This window comes from Protopterus annectens, chromosome 1.part0 (genome assembly GCF_019279795.1).
Source record: "Protopterus annectens isolate FY-2018-M chromosome 1.part0, PAN1.0, whole genome shotgun sequence".
Taxonomy (NCBI): domain Eukaryota; kingdom Metazoa; phylum Chordata; order Ceratodontiformes; family Protopteridae; genus Protopterus; species Protopterus annectens.
Window position 1 is genome coordinate 462104426 of NC_056725.1, and position 27698 is coordinate 462132123.

The 27698-nt window shown below is 42.5% G+C and overlaps 1 protein-coding gene across 1 annotated transcript in view; it reads right to left on the reverse strand.

The window, feature by feature from the left end:
* The window catches only part of LOC122792885 (extracellular matrix protein 2-like), a 698737-nt gene that overhangs the window by 464779 nt on the left and 206260 nt on the right, over positions 1-27698 (reverse strand). Inside the window, exon 2 of the mRNA XM_044060447.1 lies at positions 26100-26285. Within this exon, the coding sequence (XP_043916382.1) occupies positions 26100-26285 (186 nt within the window). The remainder of the gene's footprint in view (positions 1-26099; positions 26286-27698) is intronic.

Sequence of the window (27698 nt, forward strand, 5' to 3'; positions counted from 1 at the left end):
ACACACACAGTTCTCATGCCAACACATACCCCATCACCATTGGCCATAAAGGAAGGACAGTCAGCGTGTGTTAGCTCGGAACAGGAATGTGTGGTGGCTACTGAAGGTGTTTCTCCACACCATGGTGTCAGTGTAATGACTGCAGATGTGCCACACAGGCATGTGGCCAGTGCTGCTCGTAGGAGGATCTCTGGCAGATATGCACCTGCAGGACAGAGCGCAGCAGCTGGTGTCACCAGACGCATGTTCCAGACTGTAATGGCAGCACAGGCACATGCTGAATGGCAGAACAGTGAAGGGCAGAGGCTTCAGAGGGCTGCTATCCATACTCTAAAGGACAACATCCAGGCATTGGCAAATTCTCAACAGCAGATTGCTGATGTTCTGGACAGGTGATTGGGTGACATGGTTGGAATCCTTGGCCGTGGCATGGCAATCCGCGAGCGTGAGCTGTCTGTGCTGGAACATCTGGTAGGAGTGAGGCGTAGGCCATGTGGATGTAGACCAGCTACACCACCTAGTGCAGGTCAATGTGAATGAGCCACCTCACATGCCCGCTCTCATAGTGCCGGTAGCAGTAGCAGTGCAGCTGGTGCTGTGCTGTCCACACCAGGACACAGAAGGCCACAGGGACGTGGCCCTGGATGTTCCCAGTGGGGGCACGGTCCAGTGGACAAGTGTCATCGGACAGTAGCCAATCTGTACCTCCACCTGGTAGTGCCCGTGCAACCCCTGGCAGGCACAGGTCATGTGGCCATGGCCAGACACAGTGAGCTGTACATCCTGGTCTGTACAATCTGGAGCTGTCAATAATACCCCTGTGTAGGCCTGACAACTGTGTGCACACACACACGCACACAGCAGAAACATCTGTAGGGCACCGCAATGCCCACATGCATATCGACCACACATGTCCAATCAGATCACCGGACCTTACCCACACACATGATGTCATTCACTGGTGCAGCCTATGCCCCTGGCAAACATTATCACCCTATGCATATGATGATGCCTGTGCTGCATCCCTGTCATCCACACCATTGGTGCAGGGACATGCTCATATGGTCTGATGCACAGGGTGAACAGAATAGTGAGATAAGTGTATATGACATTAGTTGCATACTGTTGACACTCACCAGACATACCATGTAGTAAGGTTTATAATGCATTGTTATATGTTCACAGTATGTGTCTTGGTAAAAATGGTAACAGCATGTTGGTAATTATGCCCTGCTTCCCTCCTTAAGGTCCAATTGCATGTGCCAATAAGTAGCAGTGTTTGCAGTTTCACATGTGTAAATGTGGAGTACTCACAGGCATGTATGGCAATACCAGCATGCTATACGTAGCCTCAACCTCACTGTTAGAAAGGCTACCATTCCACAGATGTCCACACATCTACTGATCCAGAAGCATGTGGGCTGTTTAATAGGCTACAGTGGCTAGAGACGTGACATCCATACCAGGTCACATCACAGGTATGTTGACATGGTGTGGGGGGTTTACTCAGCGGTCCGGCCGATGATAACATTAGAGGCCACTTGATAGCATGAGGCCTCACTGTGTAGCAGTAATACCCTGTCACATTACAGAATGAGGACACACACAGACATACACAGAAACACACAGTAACATGCCCACACTCACGGGGGTCAACAACACTATAACGCACACTCGATAGTGTTGAGGTGAGGACCCCTGCCTATGTGGTAATCACCCTCACAGTACTGTGCACCCACACGACACGACACAGAGAATGAACATGTACAGGTAGCCAGTAAGGCTGAGACCGATGGCATCAACAGGGTAGTAGACTGCATCACCATGAGGGGTTAGGGATCCTGTCTGTTTTGTATGGTAGCATATACCCTCACTCCATGCACCAGATAGCCATACATACATACACACACACACACTGTGGAGTCCACAAATGTCATTCACATACAGATAGCTGACATGTGTGTGATACACACACCACCCCTGCCTATGTCATGCTTTCCACACTGCAGTATGTACAGATCTCTACAACAGTGTACAGGGGTGTGTAACAATTGGGATGTATTCCCCACCATATGTGGCATATATGGTCACACAAGCAAACACACATGGCAGTACTGTGAATGATACACCTGCTATATGATGATACATCTGACAGACATGCAGCAGTATTGGCCGCATTATGTGTACCACGCTACCTTCGGCAATTGTGCTGCAATATGCACATGGGAGGATGTAAGTGTTACAGGTGTCAGGTGACTTACAGTCAGTAACACCCTGACCGCTGTGTAGGTTGTATGTCTTCACCGTCAAGTAACAGTAACATAGCGTACTGTTTACACATGTAATGGTAGGGTGGCTTGTGACACACTTGTGAGCCGTCTTCGGCAAACATCCATCTGCAAAGGTGGCTCACCACATTATGTACTCACATCCATACATACCTGATGTACATTCTAACGTACTGTCAGTATTTCACCATATACAGGTGTCAATGATGGGGCTGCATTGCAACTGCATGTTGTAGTTAGGCACAGGTGAATTACATACATCAGCTACTGCACATGCATGGTAGCTGCATGCACACCACTACATGTACATGTGTGTTGGTCCTACATGCCTGTCATGTAGCCATGTTTGTATGCATTGCAATTGGTGGACATGTGTGATGACATACATAACACAAGGACTGTTGTATGATATGATGGTTGTCATGGGTAACTAGTACAGAGGGAATGTTACCTCGGTCAACATTGCTACCTTATGTACTGTTAGCATTTAACAGCCATGGACCTATCTTCCATGTGCATGTGTGTGATTGCTGTAGCCATTTGTCTGCACGGAGGACAGCAAAAGCTATGCTATGTTCATATGTGTTGTGTGTGTGTGTGTGTGTGTGTGTGGTCCGTGTACATATCCACTGCGATTACATGTATGTCGTATCCAAACATGTGTGTTCTTTGGTGTACAGCGACAGTCATCTGTTACAGCTGTGTAAGACCCAGGGCCCCTGTTATGTGTAGAGCCGACCTGGTTATGAATAGTGGTATCATTGCATTGCATAACACATGATGGAACCCTGTCAGTACATGTGTAGTCTGCACAGTTGCTGTAGACCTATGTACAGTCCACTGGTCATGAGTCACATGGTGTTGTGGTAATGTATGGATGTGTGTTGCTGGTCCAAGGACATGGTGATGTTTGAGGGCTACATAGTAGAATGCAGCATTTACCTCTGTGATCTGCACCTGAGACATCTGTGATGGCTCTTGAGTGTGTACTGGTCAGTACATGTGAGTGGCCTTCATGTATGTGGGGACTGTAACACCATACTGTGCCCTTCTGTGTTTAGAATCTGTGTGCATGCAAGATAGCCCTTCGCTACTACTAAGTGTGTGAGCATGCCCAGTACGCCGTTGTATAGATGGACACACAGTACATTCCAAACTGTGCCCTTCCGTGTTTAGAATCCATGTGCATGCAAGACAGCCCTTCGCTTCTACTAAGTGTGTGAGCATGCCCAGTACGCCGTTGTATAGATGGACACACAGTACATTCCAAACGGACGTGTGATACTAAGTGTCTGAGCATGCCCAGTGACACCTTGTGTCGGTGATGTGCCTCTGTGTATGGGCATGGCCATTGACATCTTGTATAGCAATGGTGGTCATCCAGGCAACAGATGTCCATACCCCACGTCAGGATGGATTCCTACATTGAACACACTGGTTGACTGTCTTGAAGGGTGTACTGTCTGTGGCGCGTCTTGTATCTATGTAGTGTTGTAATAGTGCTCCGTAGATAGGCAGTTGTCCTCACACCACTGCCGTGTTTGTTCACGCCTACCTTGGGACAGTAATATGCTTTTAGACTGCTCACTCTCTATACATTCCCTATCGGCGTCTTTGCCTTTGCGGATGATGTCATCCACCTAGAAGTATACCTCTGGGAGTGCTGTGTTCCAGTAATCTCGGTAGTGCATTCTGTAACTGCGTAATGCTGTAGTGAGATAAGGTAGTTAGGTGTATGTTCGACTCCCAGCCCTGCCAAGTGTGTGTGTGTGTTTCCAACTGCCTGGGGACAGAGTAATGCTTTTAGATGGCTCACTCCCCATACATTCCACCTAGAAGTATGCCTCTGGGAGTACTGTGTTCCAGTAATCTCGGAAGTGCGTTCTGTAACTGTGTAATGCTGTAGTGTGATAAGGTAGTTAGGTGTATGTTCGACTCCCAGCCCTGCCAAGTGTGTGTATGTCTGTGTGTGTGTGTTTCCAGCTGCCTGGGGACAGAGTAATGCTTTTAGATGGCTCGCTCCCCATGCATTCCCTATCGGCGTCTTTGCCTTTGCGGATGATGTCATTCACCTAGATGTATGCCTGTGGGAGTGCGGTGATGCTGGAACTCAGTAGCTCATTCTGTTACTGCATAATGCTGTAGTGTGGTAGACTAGACAGGTAGGTGCTCGATTCCAAGGCATGGCAGGTGTGTGTGTTTGGCAGTTATACCGTATGTGTTGGTATCTGTGGGTGGCTAGCTGCGGGATGTGTTCAGTGTGTTTTGTTGCTGACCTATATAGTGTCCACAGCCCGCATATTCTGCCAAGACACTGGGTTGTCAACACATACATTCGCCAATAGGTCTGGTGAATATCTGTCAGCAGCCCTACTCTTAGCCTTGATATGATCTGACCCGTGTGACGGAAGATAACACACGTGCCTTGATAGTAACAACACTACATGATGCAGGTGGCACATGTAGTTTCCTTTTCATTCCTGTCTAATGCATTGCTGTCATGTGGTCCGCTGTTGTGATATAAATGCCATATCTACATATGTGTGTACATGTATATGTGTGTATGTATATATATATATATATATATATATATATATATATATATATATATATATATGTCCATGTATATATGTATACAAATAATATATATGATATATGTAGCTATAGAGGTGGACATAGATGTGAACATTTACATCTGGGGACATCAGCAGTATTGAATGTTTGTGCCAGATGATCTGTACGTGATAACCTGGGATCTATGTATATCTGCCATGGCGTGGTGGTAATGCACATCATCTGTAGTGTGCAGGGTCATGGGTTGTAGTCATGTAGACACAGGTTATTTTGTTGCTGGGAAGACCATGGTACATTGAATATGGTGATAGTAAGGCACCTGTTGCCAGTTGTGTACAGATCTGAGTGACACTGAGCAGTGGTTATTAATTTGGAGGTTCAGTATGGGTCATATAACTATTCATTAGAAGACTATACTATGCAGATGAGGTGGACAATAGTGTATCCCATTTATCACCAGGGTGTGATGCTGGTCCCTGGAGTGTATGTGTGTAGTCAGCTGGGTGCAGGTCTCGAATATAGTTGACAGCATGGGAGGGGGGTCAGGCATACTGTAAGTACATTGCAGAACTGTGCCTCGGGAGTGCTCCTGCTTTAGCACACCTAAGCTAGGGGTGTATACCTGCCTGGTGACATTGGGAGGGATGACAGCAGTGGTGGAGTAGTCAGGGTGTACAGGCTGCACAATTAGGTGTTGATCAACACAATCAGCAGTTGACATGGGCAGCCCACACCTGAACAGTACAGTAATGCGAGCAAGCAACATACACACAGGTTTCGTACGCACTCTACACCACCGGTGTATACCTGCGGGGACATTTCACGACACAGTCCAACCAAATGAGATGGGCTGCTGCAGGCAACATATACCAACATGTGCAGGAGGCTGGGGCAGTGAGGATGTGTATGCTGCCGAACAACCCTTACTGGGTGACATAAGACTTTATAGACCCAGGGTGACTTACCAGGGGCTACATGGGCTGGGGATGGTGGAGCACTATGGGGTGGACAGAGACCTCCTACAGCAGCTTGTTGACCTGTGCATGCCACACCTGACACATTAAACAGGCTGAGGGAAACACATCACAGTGGATACCACGGTATGTGTTGGCCTAGGTGTACTAGCCACAGGTACCTCACACAGCACAACTGGGGATATCATGGGTATCTCACAGGCATCTTTATCCAGAGTATTGCACCAGTTCACAGACACCATGTCAACACATGCTAGCGAGCATGTACATGTCCTCAACACACGTGATTAGTAGACCAGCAATATGCATCTGTTCAACCACATTGATGACTATCCTGGGGTACTGGGTGCTATAGCCTGCACACACATACACATCGTAGCACCACCCGGTGAATGGGGTAGGGCCTACAGTCACTGCAGGGGCATACCCTCCAACAGCTAGGCCATATGTGATGGCCAGGGCATGAGATTGCATGTGTGTGCTGTCTGCCCTGGAAGCTATGATGATTCCGATATATGGCTTCTGACACAGCTGTAGCACACCAATGCCAATATGGACATCCCCTACAGTCTCCTAGTGGGGATGCTGGGTAAACACTGGTGTCATGGCAGATGACACCCATCAGCAATGCACACACACATGAACACTTACACCCTACTGAGGCGGATGCACAGGCAAGACATATACTTGTGCATGTGTTTGGGATGCTCGGTCCACAGTTCTGGTATCCGGACACATCCGTTGGAGCTCTGCAGTATTCACAAGCTACATGCATACAGGTTGTCATGGTATTTGCTATGCTACACAATCTTATCCTGCAGTAACAGTTGCAGCAGAAACAGCATGGGGCAGGGCCACACAGCCCAACACCACTGCCAAGGCCTGTACAGGCACAGTGTGACTTGGTGAAGGAACTACCTGAGCAGGGCACAGTTGGCGAAAGCCCATGTACAGTATGACCTGCCCTTGGCAAAGAGGCAACACAAGCCATATGCACTGACACAGTAGGTACCCACGGATTTCCCCTCTCTGACCCGCACACAGTACAATGGATGCCAAACATGACACTACCTGTGCTCAGCCATGTATAGCAGGTGCACTGTGTGCATCCGACATAGGCAGCCCTCCAGCACCGTCCTGAAGTCCAGAACACACCCAGGGTATATCTATTGACCTAACAAGTGGCAGTTGTATTAGAATGTGTATTTACCCATTGCTATGGTATGTATGTGAGTATACAAGTGACTGTGGTGGCCAAATGTTAGGGCAGCAGACAGTACACATCCATAGTGGCACCATGACCTCTGTAGCACATATGGGGGTCACAATGGTAGCCTGTAGTACACAGGGTGTCCTAACCCACTGCAGATTATGGGCTGACCATCATGTGTGTCTATACAGCCCACACGTGTTCTATGCAGCTGGACAGATGTGGATCAATACAGACAAATGATATACGATGGCCTATGGATATGGCCAATGAATGACCCCAACTCCCTAAGACACACACAGACTACAGCAGGCCAGGCAGTTTGATGTAGGTTGTGTAAGCTAGGACGTCCAACACCAATGTGCTGGTATTTAAAGCTGGAAACTGACTTACACTGGTATCCCTCCAACCAGCAATTTCGGTAGGTCCACACACTGACATGGAGTACCTAGCATACCAGTACAGTAGAGGCAGATGTGTACAACTGTTGGCTGTGCCCCCCATCAAACCTACACATGTGAGAGTCATGTGTGCCACCCATGGTGCTGTGTAGGACTGTGGCTGTGGTTGGATGTCCCCCCACGCTATGCAGACATGTAGCAACTGTCAATGCCACATGACCATTAGCTACCCTGCAGACACAGCATGACACCTGTCTGTGTAGAATGGAGGGGTCAGCAACACAGTACTAACTATCTGGACATGTGACACATGCGATACAGTTGACCATACTTGACATGCTCACACACATGACGGTATGACGGTAATATCGGTCGACAACATGCGTAACAGTCATACTGGGCATGCTCGCACACTGAAACACAGGACGGCCAGGCATGCATACACCAGTGGTCCGGACATATCTGCCAGTACATTGCTATACTGTTGGATGACTGCGCTGTATGGTGTGTGTGTGGTCTATTGTCTGTACATATGCCATGGTCTATTGTTAATTCACATGAGCTATGTGCGCAGGGTACTGCTACCAACACGTGAATACGATGGTTCTTTGTTTGCAGACAGACTGACACCTTTGGATACGGACTGGGTAAGGCACATTCCAGCAGGTGGGAGCAGTTGTGCGTGGGTTTGCACAGTGTTAAGCACAGCTGACCTCTGGTCACAGCACCTTATACACGTTTAGACTCCACATTTCTTTGACAGTGCACTACTGGCATACTGGTAGACAAACACGCTTACAGCCGCTTGCTCACCGACATTTCTGCTTACATTTGTCACTCACGCTGGGTGTGTGCGATCCCTTGTGATGCGTATTACATCATACTACATGACTATAGTATCGGGTATGTGTAATCATTTTGCGACGGTAGGCGTTCGACTGTACGGACTCAGCGGCCTGTCCAGTGACGTAATCATATTATATGTGTGTCCCTCATATGATCTGCTCCCATCTTCCTGATACATGGGAACTGACACTCTGCAATGGTGACATGGGACTTGAGTTTGTTAACGCAGCTGTCCGCCGAGTCATGCTACCGCATACTTACTGCACGTTGTCCACCTTTCAGATTGCACGATGGGAGACTGTAGGAGTGACACCTTTCCCAATTTGCATGGGACAGTCCCTCATTAGGCATATTTCATGTGACAATACCAGACCTCTCCAGCAATCAGGGACAGGTCAAGAAAACATCAGGGAAACTTTAACAAAGGTAGTGCTATTAACTTGAAACATTGACAGAATCTGAGCATATGACTCAGTACACATATTCTGACGTAAAAGTAGTTTATAACTCTTACTTATTGTCATTAATCAGTAAGTGTGATTCACCACCTTTCATTCAACAGTCACTAATTTTAGGAGGGATTAAGAGGGACAGAGTTAAACTTTCAGTCAAACTCAGGGACGTACCTGAAATGCAGGGACAGTTGAGAGGTATGGACAATACTCTAGCTATTACAACTGTCCTGATTAGGGGACATTCTCATATTGTACGTGTCTGTACTGGTTGCTTGTTACAGGTCTTGTATACCTGACACGCCGATATGTCATATGTAGTAGCATAAGCAACTTTACTGCTGCTAGACTACGCTTTGATTTGTGTCGATATGTATATTTCTGTACTATGCATGGCTGTAGGTATGTCCTGCCCTGGTAAGTCTGACATTTCTACAGAGCAGGTTCCACTTTGACCATTCAGAATGGTGGCGGCCCTATAGACCCTATATGTAGAGCTATCACATGTGTCAAGGCAACACATACCCACAGCCAGTAGTAAACGGACGACTTCCACGGTTTGCATACATTAAGGTTATTCATGTAGCGTTATAATTGATAATACTGTTTCCTATTACATGTAGCTGTTTCTGATACAACAAATTAATGTCTGACACTACTACACACTATATAGCTTCCATTCCCAAACTCACAGGCCATGTGCCATAACTGTAATTTTGCAGGACACAACTGCACAGACTGGTGTGTCCCTCGCAGGCGTACGGGTGTTAAACCACTTCTATTATGCTATCATCTATCTAAGGTAGCATTATAATTGATAATACTGTTTCCTATTACATGTAGCTGTTTCTGATACAACAAATTAATGTCTGACACTACTACACACACTATATAGCCTCCATTCCCGAACTCACAGTCCATGTGCCATAACTGTCATTTTGCAGGACACGACTGCCCAGACTGGTGTGTCCCTCGCAGGCGTACGGGTATTGAACCACTTCTATTATGCTATCATCTACCTAAGGTGGTCAGCAAATTATGCACTTTCCGTCAGTAGCAGAACTCACATACCAATGGGTGTGAATGAACACTATATAAGGAACAATGCATAACACCCTGTGGGACACACTTAGACAATTGGTTCTATTAACCAGACACATTTACAGTCACAGAGCATATGTATTCATTCACATTTGTCGAGGTACATGCTGTTTCTGACTCATACATGTTGTCATCTGTCATTACCTGTATTCCACCACCTGTTCACCTAATATCACTAGTTCTGGAAGTGTTTAGTTGGACTTTGTTACATTCTGATACATAACTATGGACATCCATGCTAATCGGGTACACGGCACTGATTTGGTCTCTATGTATTCCCTCGATGGTTTGCAGACTATCCGGTAGATGTGCTCTTTTTGCTCTGTTTGGGAGGTGTAGGCGTATGCTATGCCCACATAGGAATATTAATGACTTCCACTGGGCGGGCCTACTACATCTCTGCCAACCAGCACCTGCACACTTAAGCCCATTATTGCATACCCATGGTCCACCTACCTGGCACCCCTCTACAGCAGTCATGACAAATACTTACTGCGAGCGCAGCTGGGGTATGAGCACACCTCTACACATTGCCCACTCTCCCCGTCTCGGGACACATGTCATACATTTTGTCAACCCATGTATTATCACACTTGCACAAACTACTGTTCCATGTACACCTACATCCTGCTCATATTAATGTCAGCAGATTCACACATTCCCTGAATTTTTGGGGTCCCGCAAGGGACACCATTATCCATGTTTAAAGTGTAGACCTTGCAGATCTCTCCCACTGGTGCTTTCCTACCGGTGTTTTGGACAGCGGCAGTGTATTGATCTGTATTGCCTGTCTGTATGTCTGTCCGGTCTAGCTGGGCGATGTGGGAGGTACAACATTTATTTATTGGACCTTCCAGTCACATATGCCCGGGCTGTAAATATGTTACCCCTAATTGCTGTGAAGTAACCTATTTATGTACATGTGTATATCTACACTGACATATATATTCTGTTTTGTGTGTATGTGTATATATCAATACCTGTTGTTTGTATATATATATATATATATCTATCTATATATATCCATAGTATATCCTTGTGTGTGTGTATATATATATATATATATATATATATATATATATATATATATATATATATATATATATACATATATACACATATATATATATATATATATATCTGTATGAATATATACGTGTATGTAAATTAATATAGATATATGTATATATACGTTTTTATCTATATATACATCTGTTTGTCTGTTAACCTTTTCATTTCCCAGACATGGACACTTACACATGCGTATTAGGTTTTATCTCTGCTTCAACAGCATACTATTGCCTGAGTCATTATGACACCGACACTTCACTCCTGTGAACTTCTGATCAGTATATTGCACGTTATACAGCGGACAGATGTCGCACGTTTTTCATGTCTGGGGTGCCGCTGCTAACTGGGATGTGATACAGTGTCATTCGACCTATTACTCGTATGCGCAGCCTATTATTCCTGCTACTGTGTTTGTTTCTGTGCACAATCATATTATTACTGTTGATAGGATGAGTGTTTGTGTTGCTGTGACTGTACGTCAACATATTGTTGTCTTAATGTAGTTGTGTCTTTCTGCTTTTCCCGGTTTGGGGTTGTCACAGCAGAACTCCGTTCTGCTCATGGGTGGCGTATAGGTTTTATGTGCTTGGCTGCCAGCCCTGACGCACAATGTCTGACAACGATACGCCCATTCACGCATGTCTCCACGCAAATGACGCTCTATCTGGGAATCGCACCTACGTACTAGCTGACCTCCACGGGCCGCTCCATTTCACCCGCCGCAACATACCCTAGCACTCCTGTGTCCATAATCGCATATCCATAGTTTCTCCTGCACACCCGTGTTGAGTTTCCATGCATAACAGCCATTATACACCTGATATCACAGCCATGACACACCTTTACACATTGCCCTCTCATGAGCGTTGGGGCCCTACACACATTTTGTACTGCCTCGTGTATACAGGCTCACCATCCATTCATATTTGCATATATGTGCCTTTCCTGCTGTTATGGATTACGAACGATTTGCGGGTTACAAGTGTAGGTGGTTGCAACATGTACTACATTCCGTCTGTTTACAATGTTGACGTAGCACTTCAACGATGTTATGGCCACTGGTATAACCCTGCCTCTGGTGTGAAGAGTGGTGCTCTACTCACACTTGTGCAGCTTTATGTGACATACGCTGCGAGCACTTTATAATTCCTTACTTGCTCTGGATTCCCTTCACAACCCTTATGTTTGCGTTTGTCTTACTTATATCTATATGTATCTATATATATATATATATATATATATATATATATATGTATGTATATGTATATATATATATATATATATATATATATATATATACATACATATATATATATATATATATATATATATATATATATATATATATATATATATATATATATATATATATATATATATATGTGTGTGTGTGTGTATATGGATATATATATATATATATATATCTATATATATATATATATATATATATATATATATATATATCTATATTTATGTATATGTCTATATGTGTATATATATGTAGATATATAACTGCATATTTCTATGTCTGTGGATATTTATCTATACACACATCTATCTATCTGTATATATAAAAGTTACAGCTGTACAAGACAACATACATTTGCTATGCTAATAGCTGAGTACACCCGCGCAGGCGCACTTGCATCTCCTTATTCTGAGTTACATATGTTTACAGGCACTTCTTTGGGATTACATGTGCCTTATTCCTTATGAAAGTACCACTTTGATGGAATCCGGTTAATGGACCCATGTGAACGCGGTCACCTTTACATGTATAAATGTTGGCTTTACAGCACAGAGGCATTCATTACACAATTAATATGTGCTATAGTCGTACTTGAACTGGGAAAGCCTTTACGTTGGCCGGATACTGTAACCACTACACTATTGTTGTTCTGGCTCATTTATATGTATACCCATGGTTCATAGCTACTCTGACATACGCCTCACCGCTTCCCTTACACAGCAGGCATCCATTCTCCTGCTGGGAAAACCGCAGTACTACACTTGGGACATTCCCTGTTTCCTACTGCTCTGGACCCGTGCTGCATGTCTACTCACTCCAAGGATATTCAGTACTCCTACGCTTATAGTCCTTGCACATACACGTGTTTGATTGTTAGGGTGTTCATATGCTAGTCTGGGTTTATGCTTGGCCAACTGGTGACTAGAACTGCCCTGGTGCTGTTCAAAGATCAGATATAGCACATGGACATAGTTAGTCCAGATTTTGACATTCTACCTGTGTTTACAGACGCAGGTGTCTGGGCACCTCTGACAACATTATTAGGTTGGCGCTACATAATTTAGGGCGGGGAGTGGTTCCACTACAAACTGCAGGTTGGGGGGGGGGGTTTCCACATGTTTTCCTTCCCATTTGACTATTTCATTCATTTATAATATTATTCTGGACATCAGTTATAAATTCACTATAGGTATGCAATAGTCCTGTCAACAGATGTGACAGTTGGTTGGTGTACTTATGTGTACGGACCTCCATGATACTCGGGGACTCGCTTCTACAGTGACAGGGACAAGGCTATGACAACTCAGGGACAATCACGGACACTTCTACCATATTAGTACTATTAACTTGGAAGGTGTTGACAGATTCGTAATACTACTAATTTTCTGCAGTTAAATGCGTCTATTACACTTCATTGTTGTAAGTAGTCATTCTCATTCAACACCTTTCCTCCAAAGGTCACTGGCTTTGTGAGGGGTTAAGAGGCTGGCCAGTTATTGTGCGAATGCTCTGACCATTGGTAGCGTTGACATTGTCATATGTACAGGTTGGGATGTATTCTGGGGACTAGGGTTGCCACCTTTTCAAATGGCCAAGATGGGACATTTTCGGAACACACATCAGATTTTACAGGCCGACACATGCCCACGGTCAGTACAAAGGATAGAACTTTACTTATTTGCCTACATAAAAGCCTAATTGTTGTAGCGGTTTAGTTGCTTATTCTGTTTCTTGTAACATTTAGGTATTTTAGATACAGAAATAATTATTTTATGCAACTATTACATAACATATGGGACATAATTATGTCCTACAATCTCAGGACATTTGCCATTTTTAATATATTTTGTCAGGACACAACTGTCCAAAGAGGACTGTCCCTCAAAGTGGGACAGATGGCAACCCTACTGGGGACACCAGATTGTTTGGGCCAACACATAGCCACGGTCAGTGCAGGTTTAGAACATTCATTTGTTTCCTAGCTGTGAGCCTATACCTTTGGCACTTTTGTTGTTTGCCTGTTTCTTGTACGAATTACGTTTATTCTATCCTGACATGACCGCTTTAGGCAATTGTTACATGCAGTATGTTACATAGTTATTTCCTACAATCACAGTACATTTGGCACTCTATCATTGTTGGTCAGGTCACACCTACACACACATTACTTGTCCCTCACGCAGTGGATCAGGGGGTATCCTGTTTACATCAGTGCCTTCATCACCCATATACCATGTGCCACTATGCGAATGTATGCAATATATACTCTCGCTTATTCGTGTCGGGACACGTGCATCATGGGCAGGTGTTTGATCCTGGGTAGTAGGTTCTGCATGACCATCTAGGGCTGGACAGTCTCGTACACCAGTACTGCACATTCCAACTTGTATCCAGATATCTACCAGACTGGACATCATCTTCATACTCATTCTAATGTTTACACAGGTTACTTATCCCATGAGGGATATCCCAAAAATTTAACAAGACCAAAACAAGACCAATAACGAACATTCTTCTGGCGTTACAAAAATGTGCTGGGGGTTTTACATGCAAGGGATACATAGTTTGCAATCCTGAAACTGTCTAGGGTGACACTACCTACTACATATGCGTAGTGGTCACTATGTGTAGATGTGGCTGCATCAAACTAGTAGGCCAAGTATGGCTGAATTTGGTGGACGTTCAGGTATGGGGGCAGGTTGTGTGCTGTGGAGGGGATGCTGGGTAGTCCATTATGCATCCAGGTGTGTTGCATTTGATATGGCCAGTTCCATCAGGACCAATCTGTGGGTATGTGCCGGTGACAGGTCTGTACAGTTGTATCGCACATTTTAATATTCATATGTTTGTGGGATTGTGTTCTACAGTATGGCCTGTCTGGTTGTATTGCAGATGTGTATACATGTTTTTGTGTTTCTTTCTGCTTCACCCGCTACTCCCTCATACACCTCCGGTTCACCTATTCTGCATACGACACAGTGTCGCCTTGGAGGATTATACCATTACCCATCTCCCCCCACACACATATTCCTGACACTCCATCCATCTCTGCTTTGGTTGATGGCCCATGACACGGTCAAGGTAACACATTGCATACCCTACATATGTCGGGTACCTGTATGGTTGTGTGGACTGCCCTGCCATGTTTGACTTTCCACGTGCTATACCTCACGCACATAGGTACACGCCCATACTTAACTTTCATGACATGGTTGGTATACCCGGGTAATACCCGTTCAACTGTGACACATCCTGACAAGTTCGGCTTGGACCGCTGATGTGCAGATTTTGGCCAACTGTTCTAATCATTGGTAGGATGCCACCTTTTCCTATGTCCAGGATGGGATATATTCCGGACACATATCCAAAAGTACTGGACAACATGTACCCACAGTCAACGCTATGGATAATACTGTTCCTTTCAGCCTACATGTTGCCTTATTGTTGTAGCAGTTTATATGCTCCTTCTGTTTCGTTTACATGCTTATTCTATTTCCTGTCTCATTTGGTATGTGAAATACAGACATACCTATTGTATGTGACTATTACATGCGTTGTGGGATATAATTCGGTCATACGGTCGCTAGATATTTACATTTATCATGTTTTTTGTTATGGACACATCTGCTCAGCTGTGTACCCTCCCTCACAATATGGGTCAGCTGGTGACCCTGACCATTGGGCTGGACGTACCTATTGGCGGCGCGCTAACATATGATGCGTTTCACTTCCACTTGGTATAACTATCTACACTGCGTTGGACTACAGGCACACGGTTTTCAATGTCATTTGTTCGCGGGATAGGGACCCGTTATTCCCTATGATGCATTTGTGTTTGCTTCTTCATTTTGTGTTCGCAGGAACTGTCTTGCATGCTTTGCATACGTTTCAGTATCCACGGACACTGACATATGTGATTACTATTGCTTGCAAATTGTTATAAGCAAGCATTTTAGGTTGCACGTCGACAGCTGACATTTCCACGCCTTCGTGCGGCACTTCGACACGCACTATGCACTCGCGCTCCTTTCCTGTGCACGTGGCTGTAGCGGCAGCACTCCTTCATTAATATGCATTTGGCGCTACTGCGCCATCTTCACGCCGCACGGTTGGCGCAAGCCTAACGCCGGCCTTGCGCCGAGTTTCATGAATCCCGGGGACTGTGTTACAGATTACTTTTGAAATGTTTCCTTTGACATCAACACCTTTTGATATTATTTACAATTGTTTTTGTGTGGAGGAAGCCCATGCATCTCTGACATGCAGAACTATGCCCACAATATCCCTAACTTTATTATTACTCTGTCATCTACAACCCCGATGAAAAACGAAATACTAGAAATATTTGTGTAATAGACTGAAAATGTATGACCTTTGAGTCAGACTAATATGGTAGATGAAAAATTAGGGGTGCAATCCTATCAACAACTGCAAGGTGGCTTGCTGTTCTGTACAATCACTTATAACAGTTTTTGTTTCTCTAAATTTTAATCTGTTAAGCTCCAGGGTAAAAATGGTTCTTTTTATGCATCTTTGTATAATCATAAATACTTCGTAGAGTAATATTTTGTGTGTGTGTGTGTGTGTGTGTGTGTGTGTGTGTGTGTGTGTGTGTGTGTGTGTGTGTGTATGCGCGAGTGTAGGTGTGTGTATTTATATATGTATATTCATATATGTTCATTTATATATATATATATATATATATATATATATATATATATATATATATATAAAAATAAATGTATTTAAGCTAGACACACACACACATAGGTGAGAGAGAGGTGTTTGTATTTGTGTTTATGTTTTTATTATCTTTATTGAATCACATTTAGACACAGATACACATAATATTAACAGAAAATAAAACAAACCATACTAACATTATTCAGCGTATTTATGCTTTATTTTTAACAATTATCATTCATGCCAGCATTACATAAATTGCTCAATTTCTTCCTTCTCTCATTCCTCCTCCTGTACGTTATTCTGCATATATTGTTCCCATAAATTCCATTTAATTCCATGTAATTTGCTCCTTTCCTCTTCTGAAGATGCCACTTCCAGTTCTTTTATCTCCTTTACAATGTGCAGTATTTCAGTTACAAGTGGTTTAGCTTTTGAGTTCCATTTTCTAGTAATTCTTTTTTTTGGCACCCAATAGGATTAAATTTAGCAAGGCCTGACTATGTTTAGACAAATCAGATCCTGTGTCCCAGCTCAGAAGAGTAATTTCCTTAGTTACAACTTCCTCTCCTAACATTTACAACAGATTACTCTATAGGAAATTTTTAAAATCCTTCCAACTCGGTACATTCCAAAAAATGTTCCCAATTACCTCTCTTTTCCATCACCTCCATCATTTGCTATCTACCTGAGGAAAATTTCTTTAAAGTCTGCTTATTCATGTATGTGCAGTGCTATTGTTTATTAAATAAAACTGATATATGCTGCATTGCTTTCAGATTTTTTGTCTTGTCTTGCATTCTGTCTGTAAATGGTCAAAGTTCAGAATTCAGAAAATAAATATAACTTGTAGAGTAGGTGGTACTCAGTAGAAGATATTCTGAGCACAAATAAAGCATGTTTGTTCTGAACACATGCCTACTAAGTGAATGTCTGGAAGATGACTAGAGATGCGTTTCAGAATTCTTCATATCTCTTGTCTCTGTGAACTGTATAAATTGTATCTGTTACAAGTGCAGATGTTGACTCATATGTGGTTTGAAGAACCTCCCAGCACAATGAACCATTTAAAATACATTACCTGCTCAATGAACTATGTTGAAAAGTCTCTATTCACAAATCTGACCTTGAATTCAACTCACTATAAAATCTATGCACATTTCAATTGTTCATTTACAGCTGTTGTTGTCTTTCGGCTTTTCCCAGTTAGGGGTCGCCACAGCGGAACTCCGGTCCGCTAATGATTGGCAGTAGATTTTCACGAACGCTGAGGTGCCAGCTCGACGTTCAACCTTCAGCGAAGGCACGCCCATTTATGCATATCTTTCGAATGCCCACCCAGCCATGGGGAGGACATGCAGACTGCACACAGAAGGCACTCCCCACACTCCAGCTGAGAATTGAACAGGAGAACCTCTTGCTGTGAGGCAACAATGCTACTGCTGCACCACCGCTGATCAAAACCCTTTTCCATATTCTGACTCAGAAATGCTTAAGAGCTAGAGCACAACATGCATAGCCATTGATTAACTGGCTTTGGTAGCCTAGAAATGCTCAGTTTACATGATCCCTGACAGTATCACTCACTCACATGGTGAGAAGAAACGTTAAGATTTCCTATTGTGACCTCCATAGAGGAATTTCTTTCCCATGTTGTGTCCTCAGATATGGCTCAGAATGGCTCTACGTTGGTAGGACTGCTGCAACACTGCTGTATTTGTAACCAAGCTAAAGGCCAGTCTCTTCTGCATGCCACTGCCATGAAGTTAACTACCTATGTAACTTAATATGACAATATTAATGAATCATGTCTATTCATTCTTATTATCATGCTTACAGCTGGCCATGCTACAGGCTCAATGTTTACAACATGGATGTTTCTGACTTACATATAGGTAGTTACTAGGCATGCATTCCCACCGACCATTGATGAGCCAGCCAGGCCCAAAATCCCAAGTTCCCCCAAACACTCTCTGGTTAACTAACTTACTAAGGGTCATGCAGTGTAAATGGAGGCTGAGGGAATTAAACCCTAGACTACAGGAGGTAGCTATTTAATAGCTCACAGACTTAATCCTTTGCACTAACTTCTTGTTTTCACTATGATTCTGTTATCATGTCTAGTCAAGCACCAGGAGGGCTTGCAGTATATATCCATTTCTTCTTAGTGCCATCTGCGTATATATGCTACCTTGTTATTTTCTTACTATGACTTGTTGTACCTCTTTCCTCACTGTGCATTTTCTGCTCTCATCAAATATAATCTGCATTATACATATAACCAAGACTCATAGTGTAGATATCTACTTCCTAAATAGCCCACATTGTCTTTTCTGCAATTAAAGTGTATCTCATTCTGCATAGGATACTGAAGCACTACTTGACTGAATGCACCCTTAGTATGGGGCTCTTTGGCACATCTTCTATTTGCACTGGCGCACTTAATTTGTGCCTAGTGCTCTTCCTTTGTGATTGTACCTAATACGATTATATTCTCATGAATCTGCTGCATCTAGTACTGCCTTCAGTTGAAGCCCTGTCATTCTTTAGCAACCTCACAAATGTTTTTAGCGACTAATCAACAAAATGATATGCTAGAGAATACAGTTTCAGGTGTGTACTGTGCTTCTTATGTGTGCCAAATGCAATAGTTTTCAAATCATGTTCAGTGTCATTAGTACCTTTGAACATGAATTTATGATCGCCATTGTCTTGATACATCTAAAAACTCAGAGAGCAGCCAAGTTACAGGTAGCACAAGCAGCAGGGTATTCATTATAGTAATGAAACAAAATAGTGTAAGAAATTTTTCTGTGTGGAAGTTTTTCAATTTCTGCATGTCTAGTTAATGACTATATATTAAAACGCAGAAAAAAATCAGAAGATGGTAGTAAAAGTAGCAAACTTAAAAACATCCGAAATCAAAAAATAAAAATGTATTTTGAAATATTATTAATATTATACAGAATTATTACCTCTAGTAGGTATTCAGAAGTAATCCAAGCAGGATAGACAGTCTGTTTTCAGTCAAAAATCTTTTATTAAGCAAACAAACAAGCAATCCAAACAAAACAAAAAATAAACAGAATTATAGTGTCATCCCAAACTTTCTGACTATATACCTGTTATCAGGTATGGGAGTGGTTTATTTTGTTGTAAAACAAAGTATTAGTATACATGTTAACAAATTCATCCTTATCAGTGTGATATTTGAGCTGGTACTGCCCTACTTACTAAATGTCCTAATAATTTAAACCTTATGCACTTTAAATAAAATTAATAATGATGTGATACTTCTTATAGGTTCATAGGTTCATAGGTAGGTACTAGGCTATCTGCCCAAGGGCATTTATAAGCCTATCCAGAATGTGTTGGCTTTTGCCTCCCTTTTAGATTGGTTTCCTGAGCCTCTTTCCAGCAGGGCCATTGAAGTGATTCCAGGGGTAAATTTACAATTTCCCATCCACTCGTCAAGATTTCTCTTGAAGAGAGTCAGTGAGGGGCTCTGCCTAACATAGATTGGGATTCTATTCCAGAGCGAGGGAAGCCTCTGGGATAGGAATCTATCCCTCCAGTATGTCTTATTTATTGTTGTGCTGAGGTTTAAATCCCTGGAACGTGTGGCTCTAAGAGATTTGGTTTTCTTGAGGTGGAGCATGTCCATTAATTGCGGGTTAGACATGGCCTTGTACTTCAGGTAGAGATCACCTCTGAGTAGGCGGTAAGCAACTGAGTAGAACTGGAGTTTCTTTAGTCGAGCTGCATAGGGCATCCCACAATCCTCTTGGTGAGGTACTTCTGTGGTCTCTCCAGCTGTTGCAGTTGTCGAGTAAGGTACATCCCAAAAGGGTCATTGCACTCTATTATGGGCCTGATGAGCGATGAGTAGAGGGGCACCATGACCTCTTTTGATTTCGATGTGAACTCCTTCATGATTAGGTGGGCTACATAGAAGGATTTTCTAACCACTTTGGCAACGTGATTATCAAAGGAGAGGTTGATATCTACTTGGGTCTCCAGATCCCTAATTGCATCTTCAGTACTTAGTGGATTACCACCTATGTGGTAGTTCGTGGGCACTTTGTTTTTCCCAAAGTGGATGACTATACACTTTTTGGCATTTAGCTTGAGGCCATGGTTCTGACACCAGGTATTCGTCTCCATGAGACCCTTCTGGAGGATGTCTGTGTCAGCCGGAGAGTCGATTATGGCCCCCAGTTTGCAATCATCTGTGAACTTGGTCAGCCGTAGCCCTCCTGTGCTTACCTGTACCTCAGAGAAGTATATACCGAACAGGAGGGGTCCCAGGACTAACCCCTGTGGGACGCCACTTGTAACTGGTTTAGAGTCGGACATGGCACCCGCAACTCTGACCATGTGAGTTCTATCCATGAGCCAGTTGGCAAACCATCTCATGACATAGTGGTTAATGTTCAAGCTGGTAAGCTTATCTATAATGCCAGAATGGGGAATGGTGTCAAAGGCCTTTGCGAGGTCCAGGTAGGCTGTGTGGACTACCTTTCCCTCATCTATGGCCTTGGTAACTGTTTCAAAGAAGTCAACTAGGTTTAGGAGGCAAGATCTGCCTTTAACAAAGCTGAATTGGATAGGGTCCAGTGTCTGGAGGTTCCAATGTCTCTGTTAATGAATTCCATGATGATGCGCTCCATAGCTTTGCAAATCAGGCTAGTCAGGCTTATAGAGTGATAGTTCCCAGGATCCATTGTGGCACCACCTTTGTGGAGCGGGATAACTGTTGCTGTACACCATTCTTTGGGTACATAGCCTGTGGTAAGGCTGAGTTTGAACATTGATTTTAGGTGAGGGTTTAGTTTATTTTGGAGCTCGTGTAAGACGCAGCCTGGGATACCATCCGGTCCCATTGATGCTGTGTTTTTGGCTTTGGAGAGGGCTGTTTTCACCTGTGTGTCTGTGATGTCTGGGGCTCTACATTCTTCTGGGACTGACATGGGGCCCTTTTGGGGGTGGGGGGCTAAAGTTTGCACTGAACCTGTCAGCCAGGATGTTGGCAATGTCAGTTGGTTCAGTGTATTTTTTGCTATTCTGCACTAGCTCAGAGCAGATCTGAGAGTTGCCACCTGGATTCTTGACATAGCTAAAGAAGGCTTTGTGATTATCTTTAGAGTCTTTGGCAATATTTCTTTCAAAGCTGGCCTTGGATGATTTTATGAGGGATCGTAGTTTCTTGCTAATACTGATCAGGGATGCCTTCCCTTTTTGGGATTTTGCTTTATCATGTAATAGTTTCCTCCTTCTGTTGTATAGCTTATTTACGGCCAGGATCCACCAGACTGGTTTTCTCTTTTTGGAGGAGTGCGTCTTGGTTTTACTTGGGATGGCTCGATCCATGCATTCCTGTAGGTGCTCATAGAATACATTTGTAAAGGATTCTGTGGTTTGGGCAGCATTATCCTTTAGCAAGGGGGCTTTGAAGCTTTCCACCTTGGTCTTGAGAAGTGTGAAGTTTGCTTTTGAAAAAATTTTCACAGTGGTTTCCTTGGTTGGGGATGAAGTCGGGATGTGGATGTCCAGTGTGATTAGTTTATGGTCTGATCTTACCAGCGAGGGCTTTACCTCTGGTGTGGAACACTGATCTCCCATGTTGGTAATGATTAGGTCCAATATGTTGTCACCTCTTGTGGGAATGTTGACCAGTTGTTCCAGGGCATTTGAGTTTATAAACTCTAGGAAGCGTTGGGCAAAGGAGTTTGTACTTGAGTAGTTTTCCCAGTCAATGTTTGGGTAGTTGAAATCACCCAATATCATGGTGTTTGGTAGGACCTTCATATTTTCCAATGTTCTCAGGAATGCTGAGTGGGGGTCCTGAGACAAGGTGGGTAATCTGTAGCAAGCTACAATCTGAAAAGCAGCTTTGCCCTCTGTTAGTTGCACATGAATGGTTTCCAAGGCCTCATGTTGTGCCACTAACCTGGAGGTGTGGGTATCCTTGATGAAAATGGATACACCCCTGCCTTTTGTATTTCGGTCCAGGTTCTGTGGCTGAAAGGTATGGTATGAGTTATAGCCTGGTAGTGCTGGGGTGCTCTCTGGAGCCTTGAACCAGGTTTCTGTTACTGCACAGATATCGATTTTCTCCATACTGAGGAGTGCCTCGAGTGCGTGCATTTTGAGGTTTAGACTTCTGGCATTGAGTAGCATTACCCTCAGTTTTTGGTTTCTTGTGTTGTTTATGGAGGTGGGTTTGTCTTTTGAGCCTTGCCCAAAAAAGGCACTATGGGGGTGGCAAGAGCCTTGGCCAGTATTCGAAAGCCTAAGGGCGACAGGTGCAAGCTGTCTCTGGCGAAGCAACGTGGCTTGTCGAGCATGTCGTGCCAGGCTGACAGACACTGGATCCCCTTTGAAACAGATTATTATTAAACAAAGTATGTGAATTTATCAAAGACATTATAATACATAGTTGGAAATATTTAAACATTAGACCATTTGGCAATAAAAAGAATTATACTCTGGCATCCAAAAAAAATACATTGTCCAAAACATAATCTATTTCCATAAATTATTGTTAACAAAGATCACTTTCATCCCTGTAGACTTCTTAAGGTCTATATACAAGAAACCTACAACTATGTATCTACAAAAAAAATCTTACTAAAACTAACCAATATACATAGTAAAAAACAGTAAACCAAAATTAAAACAAGAATGCAACTTTATATGTATATTTAATGAGTAGGTTAAACCAGGAAAAGTACATCAATTTTGTGTTGGTCAGTGTGGGACTGAAAAAAAGTGTCCTTATAAAAGTACTGAACACTTCATATAAAATAACACTAAAATCAATGCTTAAAAATAAATTAATAATGCAATATAATTAAATAAAAACATTAATAACTAAAAATGTGTGGCAATTAAAGAATAATTAGCTATTATTGATATTAAAATGTCATCTGCAATAAAGTGGAAAAAAGTATTCTATATTTAAGCAAAAAGAGGTGTGATGATAGAAACATATTATACACTATTAAATATTATTTACCATGGTATTAAAAACAACTGGAAAGAAATGATCATGGAAAACTGGAAATAGATGCTGGTGGATAAATAAGGATGCTGGAAAAATAAAATAAAATCAGTCCTGTAAACAATGTGGCAATGTGAAGGTGATATCCTGAATGTACTGGAAAAATGTGAACTCATATAGCAATTAAAGTTGAACTCTTTCAGAAAGGCTGGACTAAATTATTACTGTTTACTTAAAAGTGTACCGAAACTTGAAAAATTGCCACATTGATGAAGTCTTATGGTAGACAAAAATGCGGTAAAACTGTTAACATGTTTATGGTACATGTTATTCAATTTTTATTTATGACATATTAAAGTTTTTCTGTTGGTCATTGTTTGTGCCTGGCTACTTCTGGAGTGCTGGTTGATTGGTTGCTGGATTTTTTGATTTGGGCCATTTTTAAGTTTGCTACTTTTACTACCATTTTCTGATTTTTTTGGATTTTTAATATATAGTTATTAACTAAACATACAGGAATTGAAAAACTTCCACACAGAAAGTTTCTTACATTGTTTTGTTTTGGACCCACTGTACTTGCATAGTGGGTTGTTTGAGACTTAAGGGATACCACAAAGATTAGTTGTTTCACATTATAATAATGACTAGCAGGCACTTCCTCTCCTGATAATATCCTCTCCCTGTATTACCTCCCACCAAACAAAAAAGAAATGTTATCATGGCAATACCACTGTAAAGTCATATGCTGTCCAGCATTTTTTGTTATTATAAAATTTGGGTAATGCTGCAAAGTTAATATATTTGTTTTATAGGCAATGAGCAACCCCTCCCACTTTGTTTATAACACTAGATGCTGCTTACTTTATACCAGGTTAATAGAGAATTTCTTAAACATTTTGTTGCTAATAAATTTCCTCTTTAGGAAATCAAGACATGTTACGCTGCTGGCACAGGTTCCTGACTATGAAACTGGTGATGAAAAGTCTGAAAACAAAGTCCAAGGTTTGACCAGCAGGGGTGGCAAAGGGGTGCTCTTGTGCTGCACTTTAATCTCAGGAAGAAGGTGTGGCTCAGTGTCTGGCCTTCATTTACTACATAGCTGACTTTAGGGACAGGTCTCAAGGGAGCCACTACCCTGCATTGCATGTCAGGACAATTTAACTCTGGCAGCAACATAAGATTATGTTTTTACAGTCAGTAGTGAAAACGGTAATCTGCTTCTTTAGACTACACAGAGGTGCTGATGGACAGGACCAGGAAAGCCAATACCACCAGTGGTACCAATAACAACATTTGAACTGGATATCTGGCCACTTAATGTCTTTGAGTACCACTCAGACAACATGAGTAGCAGTTTGGGCCAATATGATATGGCAGAGGTAGTGCGATGGTGAGGGAGACTTGAAGTGGCTACCAGGCTTGGAGGTGCATAAATAAACAGGTAAAGATACTTCTGTTGTATAACATATTTTCAGTCATCCTTTCTGAATCACAGCCAGGAACTGCTACACAGAACTTAACAACTCCTGGTGGACAAAGCTGGTCTGCCGTTGCTCTAAAACAGGAAAAAGCAATTGCAATTTATGGAAAGGATGATACAGTAGCCTCTATGGCTCGATATTCCCTCAGCATGCCCTGAGTCATGTCTATCCCCAACCCCTAATATGGAGTTATTTTCTATAACAATTCTTAATTTCAAATCTGAAAAATATACTGAATTCCTCCAGAGTAACCAACTAACAGGCAATATTCCTCAGGTAATATTTATTTATTTACAATTTGTTTATCAGGTAAGTGAACTGATCTAGTGAACTTTTTCAATCATGACCTGGGTACAAAGAAGTACAAAAGATAGTATTTTTGTAATATGTACATGAAATGTAGGACATAAAGGAACAAAAAATATACCAATTTGACACGAACAGAAAATTTATGTTCTACACAAAAATTTACACTTTAATTTATACAGTGCAGTACAAGCCACAGTCAGCTAAGGATTACATGTCATCACATGACTTGCAAAATATATTTTAGTAAAAATCAGCAATGCATAGTTTCAGTGTTTCTTCCTCAGTTCATTAAGAAAAATGAAAAGGAAAAATGCAAACCTTAAATTTTACAAATTGTATCGATGCATAAATATTTTATATCGTACGGTCAACTGGCATCACAGATCTGCCCTCATGCCAATATTAAAGCACTGCTGCAGAAAAGCAGATGCACCTCTTTTAGTTTTATACTACTTACCAGGAACACTGCAGACTGGGCAACATTCTTGAGGAGGAATCCGCTTTCTGGGGCAACTGACAACTTCACATTCAATTGAATCACATTGCTGAGTCCCTCTGTCGCAGATACAGATGGTGCAAGGGTCTGGGGCCCAGGCAGCTCCGTCATACATAGCCATTCCATTCACCAGGCACATCCCCCTTCCTAAACAGTGAGACAGAAAACAGAACTGACATCAAAGAACAGTAAGTTATAAGGCACTTCACTAGTTCAGGCTCGCAAGCAGAGCTGGATCATGGTCAAATGAGACCAAGGACCCACATGTCCCCAACCTTCAGTGTTCCACCATCCCCAGCACCCACACCCAGCAGCCATTCAAGTGTGCCAGTACTTGCCTTTCTCTCCCCAGTTACCAAAAAAAACCACTGTTCAGACCAGTCAGTGTGCATATGATTTTCTTTGTTTACAGATTTAAAACTTTTATTTCAAATCTTATAGCACAAACATTGATAGCCATTTGCTAAACAAAACAATACAGTCTAATAATGACAATAGACTTAGCATGAGCAACAGTAAACTTCTCTGCCCTTGAAACTTACATTCATTGAAACAGCATTGAAACCCACATTCATAGAAAATGCATCAGGGCAGTGGCAGATTAAGTGCACCGTTGGGCTGTTTTCAAACCATGGGCCTCCTGCACACATTTATAGGACCAAGCATAAGTGCATGTTCTTTCATTCCCCTTCTTGATTATATTATACTCTTTGTCAGTACAACACCACTTTTTAGAGTGTGTTTTAAATTTGTAGTATTGAACATTTTTTCAGTAAGCAGTAAAACAAAACATATGAACCAATAACGACAATGCTATCCATTCCAGAACATTTCATTCAAACTGCTGTCATGATAATCCAGCAGTAATAGTCAATATGCACAATCTCTGCTGAAGTAAAAGTTATCTGAATAATTCAACATTAAAGAGCACTGTAGCTAATTTTGTATTTCAGTGCTTCATCTACAAATTCAGTTCCCATTACCCTTGAAAAATAAAACTGCCCATGCTACTTAAAAAAAAATGAGTGCTGGTGATATGCAATAGAGAATGGCTGCCAAACAGTGAAGAGGTTCATAACTAGTTGGTATCTCATCCAAAGGAAGACACACTCAGGAATACAGCACCCCCACACACACACACACAGTAGAGTCAGCAATTGATCTACCTGCTGGGAGAAGAGAACTCACAGCCTTCTGCACCAAAGGAAAGCATACTACCTGTTGCACCACTGACAATGAATGACACAACTTTGAAACTCTGACAGACTGTAATCCTCAGGGATTTACAAAAATAAATAAATAAATAAAGGAGACCTGGCAGTTGGTGTGAAGGTTTAAGGTACTGACTAGCCAATTATCAAGGCTCAGGGTTTGACTCTGAGCAAAGTCGATTAACTAGACAGAAAACCTAACTGGGGCATTACACACACACACACACACACACACACACACACACACACACACTTCTGTTGCTTGCACTCACTGTTGTGGTGGCTTTAGTCAATCCTGCATGCTTGATGGCTATCACTCTCCCACTACTCTGCTCTGCTCATGGTTTCC